General features: G+C 43.7%; 1 protein-coding gene across 1 annotated transcript in view; it reads left to right on the forward strand.

Annotated features, from left to right (window-relative positions):
- NPEPPS (aminopeptidase puromycin sensitive) overlaps positions 1 to 5325 on the forward strand; it is a 114536-nt gene extending 109211 nt beyond the window's left edge. The window contains 3 exon segments of the mRNA XM_048518237.1: positions 421 to 576; positions 674 to 721; positions 3740 to 5325. Of these exon segments, the coding sequence (XP_048374194.1) occupies positions 421 to 576; positions 674 to 721; positions 3740 to 3892 (357 nt within the window). The 3' untranslated portion in view covers positions 3893 to 5325.
- Positions 5326 to 6000: the final 675 nt, after the last annotated feature.

Here is a 6000-nt window from a genome sequence, read left to right on the forward strand (position 1 = left end):
GCCGATGCGAATTGTAGTCCATGAACATCTGGAGGGCCAGAGTCTGCTCTAACCATTTCATCACACTGGCTTCTACAAACCTTTCATTCCACTGTGTAGTCCCAGAGGGCATAAGTCGCATCCTAGAAGTACACATTTTATGCACATACTGCACGAAACGTGGGTGCAGAGCCCTGCATCTTGTGAAGTGGTTAGAGTGTCCGCGTGCCCCAGCTTGCCTCCCAGGATCTTCTGCAAAATACACGTCAGATACGGAAGGATTTATTTCAAGCTGGATAGTTTGAAAACTGCTGCCCCAGACGATTCATACAGATGAGGTTGTGCCACAGTTGTGTATATCCACAGCCTGGCTGCACCTGGAAGACTTTGTGGGCTCAGAGCTGCTACAGTGGTGGTAAGTGTTCCTGTTTGCTTTTGCAGGAAGAGGTACGTCCCCAGGATACGGTATCTGTCATTGGTGGAGTAGCCGGAGGGAGCAAGCAGGGCAGAAAAGCTGCTTGGAAATTCATCAGAGACAACTGGGAAGAGCTCTACAATCGTTACCAAGGGGGTTTCTTGATATCTAGGCTAATAAAGGTGAGCATGAGGAGTCACAACTGACTGTGATCATTGAGAACGTGAGGCTGTTTGACCCATCTTTTTGACATCTCACATGCTCTGCTTCCTTTTTCAGCTATCGGTGGATGGGTTTGCAATTGACAAAATGGCTGCAGAAGTTAAGGTAAGAATTTGAGGGTGTATGTGTCTCTTTGGCTGACCTCCAGTGTGTGTGACCTCCTGTTTCTCCTGCTGTTGGACCAAGAGGCCGGGTGTGTCATAGAGCAAGATATGCCGAGTGTTTTTTTCCTGACTCATCACATTTTTTGGCCAGGCAGTCTGTGCTTGCTCCAGATGAATAAAGCCAAGAGCACAGTAAGCTCATCAGTGTAAACTGACTTCATCCTGTTTCAGAGCTCGTGAACAAACTCCTAACCAAGTAGATGTGGATGGTAGGAGATTGTTCTCCTGCAAAGGGCACTGTCTGTTGCAGATCAGAGAAGAATTCCAAAACTTTTTTTACAGAAAAAGGAAACAGGAGCCTTGTGGTATCTAAAAGACCAGCAAATGCGTATCAACATAATTTGTCATGGACTACTGTGTTAGATGGAGTGAGTGGATCCTCATTATACACCCACTTTTTGTAGGAAATATGGAAAGAATGAACAGGGTCAAGGGACCCTGAGATGCGGAAAGTACAAACAGTGAAATGAAATTATATACAATTCAAATATTTAGGGAATAGGGGTTTTTTTTAAAACACACACACACTCACACTCACACTCACACACACACACACACACACACACACACACACACACACACACCCTAGTTAGTGATTCTTAACCTTTTTGGCATAGTGGCCCACATTTCTAAATTTATTTGGAATAGTGGTCCACTTAAAAAACAGAGCATGGAAATGATAGAAATCCTTATCCAGGGAGACACATTTGTTCCCCTTTAGTACTGTCTTCCAACGCAATTGAACATTTTTCTGTTTCATTTGATGTCATCTGAGTGGCCCTCCCTGTTTTTGTGCCTCTGTGTTTGTTTTGATGAATTACTTTTATTGTTTTGTATATATGCTTTTACAAAAATGTTCTGACCAGCACCTTGGAAATCTTGAACTAGGTGGAAAGGTGGCATAAAAACTTTCAGATGAACAAAATAGCTACTGCAAGAGCCTGTGACCCACTTTCACAGGCTTCCGGATGCATTTTTGGGTCAGAGTCTACAGGTTGAAAAACACTGCATTAGGGAGTTAGAAATCCATACCTCTCTTCTGGTCAGGAGAGTGAGGTGTAAAACCGCTTAGTGGTTTCATGGGGAGCCTCCCTTTGAAGTTCCTTTGTTGAATTATGATGCTTTTTTAAAAAAAAGATTAGAGACAGAATACAAAAAATTCCTGTATTTTAGGGTTCTGCAATACAGGGATTAAAGTTAGCAGATCACCATAAGCATAAACTGTAATGTTTAGGGATAACACATCATGCATCTTGCAAAGTGGACTCTGGTTCAGTGAAAGTTTATGTCACAAATCTGTTTGTTCTGCCTGCAGTAGCCTTAACAAGGAGGCTCCCCTTGCCCCTCTGAGCATATAAAACCGGGCCCTTATGTAGTGTAACTCAGACTGTAGTGAGAAGAGGGACATCAGCTACCCAGTTGCCCTGGTGACTGAATCAGGTCCATGATCCTTGGCTGTAGATAAAAATTAAATGCAGTATACAAGAAAATGCAACCACAAATTCTGGGTCTGCATCAAGGAGAAGATGGAGGCAATAGCACTGGTAGGGAGAGAAAAAGGACAGTGGGTTGGGAGGGCTCACTTGACCTATACTGTGGCACATTGAATGGTTCAGCACACCAAAGGGCCCCGCTTTCTTTGTCCTGATAATGCCTGTGTTTTGTTCAAGCAGTGGGCCATTGTAAATGCAGATAAGCCTTTAGCTTCCAATCATGTAATTTTGGATGTTTCCAGAGTCAGGGATGCAAGGATTCCCAGGAAATGCCAGTTGCTCTTTGTGTGAGATCCTCTTACCTGAGTACTGAGCACTCGTATAAATGGAAGGGCAGTCTTCTCAATGGTAAATGTAACCTGCCTTTACCTACTGCTAGAGAGCCAGTGTGGTGTAGTAGTTAAAGTGCCAGATTAGGATGTGGGAAACCCAGGTTCAAATCCCCACTTTGCCATGGAAACTTCTGGGTGATCTTGAGTCAGCTGGACCCTCTCAGCCCTGATCCTGCCTAGTATTTGGATGGGAGGCCTCCAAGGAATGCCAGGGGCATGACACAGAGACAGGCAATTGCAGAGCACCCCTGAACATTTCTTACCTTGAAAACCTTATCCAAGGTCAGCTGGGACTTGAAGGCCAAAATAAGACATCTTCTTTACCTGCCGGTACCTCCACTTTGGGAACATATTTGAGCCTATCATTGCAGCAGCGAGGAAAAAATAGTCAAAAAGCAACTGCAGTGCCTGTTCCCTACAAGCATCGTCAGATGTCTTGATGCTCTACGCAACCCCACCCCCCCAATACAATAGTTTCTCTCCTTGAGGATCAAGCTTGGCCCCATGCTGCAGTTTCACATCACACCAATGATTTCCATATTTCCATAGCAATGTAACAAAACTTTGGCACTGTCTATAAAATGGTAGAATCCTTGTCTTCGAGTAAAAACAAAAGTGACTAGAATAGTTAGAGTATCCCACAGGTCTCATCAGCAGGGGGTAAGATTAAGCGATTTCTAATGTAAAATTCACAGTGTAATATGGCGGATCATCTCAATTGCATTTGCAATACAAGGACATAAACTTGCCTCCATAAACCATTGCTGGGAAAAGCGATTAATCCATTGGAATTCTGAAAAAGTAATAGCTGTTAAATACTGTGCAGTGGGAATTCCTGTCCCTGGCTTCAGTGCCCTGTATAAGTTTGAGAGGAGAGCTATGTCATTATGCAGCTGGATGTCAAGCTCTGTGCCCTCCTAAAACCTGACTCGAGTAATTGGTCTGCAGCTAGGCCTAACACCAGTAGTTTTTGGTTATCGTCATTGGTTATGCTCTAGATAGGTTGTGGGTCAACTGAATGCAAGCCATGGGAGACCTGGTTTCTCACCAAGAGGGTACAGCCATATTAAAACATTGCCTGATGAGGCGCACTCAAAGGATGTTGGCTTTTGTCCTTTCTTCCCCACCGTGCAGGCTTTCTTTGAGAGCCACCCAGCTCCATCGGCCGAGCGCACTATCCAGCAGTGCTGCGAAAACATCCTCTTGAATGCTGCGTGGCTAAAGCGGGATGCTGAAAATGTCCACCAGTATCTCCTGCAGCGAAAGGCCTCGCCCACAGCTGTGTGAGCCCACCCCTCATCTCCCCCACCCCCCTACCCGGGCATCCCAGCCGCTGCGGCCCGACTGCCTCGGCGTGAGGAAGAGGAGCTGCTAACCCGACAGCTGAATAATACGCCAAGGAAAATTGGAGTCTTTTCTCAAACCAATGGGGATTGGACAATGAATGTAGTTAACTGGTTCCTGCTCACACTCCAGAACTAAATTCTATTTAAAAAAGAAAAGAAAAAGAAATTATCAGCAATTCAGCAAGAAAACAAACCACCCTGTAAATATAATAGTAATAAAAATAGAGCGTAACAAAACTGTGAAAATTCCTTAAGCCTTGTCAGTGGTTAAAATATTTAACACCCTCCCTCCCCCTTACATTTACTGACGAATGATTTCTTATTTTATCATTCCCTTCTCCTTTTCTTTCCTATTAAAAACAATGCAAGGAAGCCAGAGGTTTCTACAGTCAGATGAATTCTATGGCAAGTTGAGGGCAGGAATGGGTTGACGCCTCTGAGCCCATCAGAGAGCGCACTGCCAGACGGCAAAAGCACGCAACACTTTGTGTGGAATGGTTTGATTATGAAAGACCATGTGGCATACCTGGCGCATCATGCTGCATTGGGAGGTTTTTCAGGGAGGCCTCCCTTAATCTTGGTTCAGATTTGAAGGCTTGTAAGAATCCTGACCTCTGTTTCTGTTCCTTTGTCTCATTATCTCTTTGTGGGGTGTGGGAAATAAAATGTCCGTGTTTTTCTTCTCTCCTCCCTCCCCCGTTTTGATTTCATTTGCTGATGTCCTCCTTCGAGATGATAAAACGAACATGTATGGAAACATCTTTCACAGCCACAATACAAAAAGAGAGCAGAATTCATGCCGCCCTTTTCGTACGCCCTCTATTTAAATGGTACCTTCTCATTGCATGCAAATACAATGCTGTGACTGGATCCGTCCCTCTTGGGCCACCACAGGGCACGCCTCCTTCGTGCATAACACTGTAGTTTGTCTGAGAAACTCACCCCGTTCCAAATCAAAACACTGCCCTGAATTCCTTGTGATTGCCGCTTTCCACCCTACCCCCACCTCCCCTCTCGGTGATGTTTGATGGTAATTTGATTCAGAAGCCTTAAACCTGTGCTAGCTGGCATGATGAAATTCTAAATTGTGTGCCATCAGTTGCTTACCAGAGTAGCATGTTCCTGCTCACCAGACGTCAGACCCAACACCACCACTCCCACAAAACGTTTACATTTCCCTTTTTTAAAATACCTTTTTACAAAGAAATTCATACTTGGTGTGGCTTTAACTGTTATTTCGGAAGGTCATCAGAGAACTAACTGTCAAACTGCTTCCCTGAAAACACATTTTTTTTGTGCTATTGTTTTAAAAGAAAAACAAAAGGAAAAAAATTCAAGCAAGTTGGCGTTAATAAAAAGGAAAGTCAATGTGAACCTGAAGAGTCTTGGTTGTGGTGTATGTCTATGGGTGAAATGGGAAAACACGTTGGATGAAACAGAAAAACAAGTTCTTCCATGGGGTTGCCAGAAGTAAGAATTGGTTTTGAATGGATGGATGGAGTTTATTTGCAAATGGCTGTAGGCCTTTGTAAAACACTATAATCTAATTTGACACTTTATAAAATACAGGCAAACATTAAAATGAGAATTACAGTAATATAAATAATCTTAAAACAATAAATATCAATAAAACAGGATGTCCAATCAGCCAATAAAATAAATTTTGAGTAACTGCTCTCATCAACACTACATTGGCCGGTTTTTAATGGCAATGGTATGTGATAAGACCTGGTGTAGTACAGTGGTTAAGATGTCTATCTGGGATCTAGGAATCCCAGGTTTAAAACTCCAACCCAACATGGAAACTTACTGGGTGACCTTGGGCCAGTCAGCTACACTCACCTCCAACTCGGGCTAGTAGTTGGATGGGAGGCCTCCAAAGAATACCGGTGTTGTGATGCAGAGGCAGGCAATGCCAAACCACTGCCAAACTCTTTTGCCTTGAAAACGTAATGGGGTCTCCATAAGTCAGCTTGCTGGCAAGAAAATAAAATGTAATGGGTAAGTTCACAAAAAAGGTGCACCTGGAATGGTTCCCATTTTTTTCAT

This window comes from Sphaerodactylus townsendi, linkage group LG15 (assembly GCF_021028975.2).
Source record: "Sphaerodactylus townsendi isolate TG3544 linkage group LG15, MPM_Stown_v2.3, whole genome shotgun sequence".
Taxonomy (NCBI): domain Eukaryota; kingdom Metazoa; phylum Chordata; class Lepidosauria; order Squamata; family Sphaerodactylidae; genus Sphaerodactylus; species Sphaerodactylus townsendi.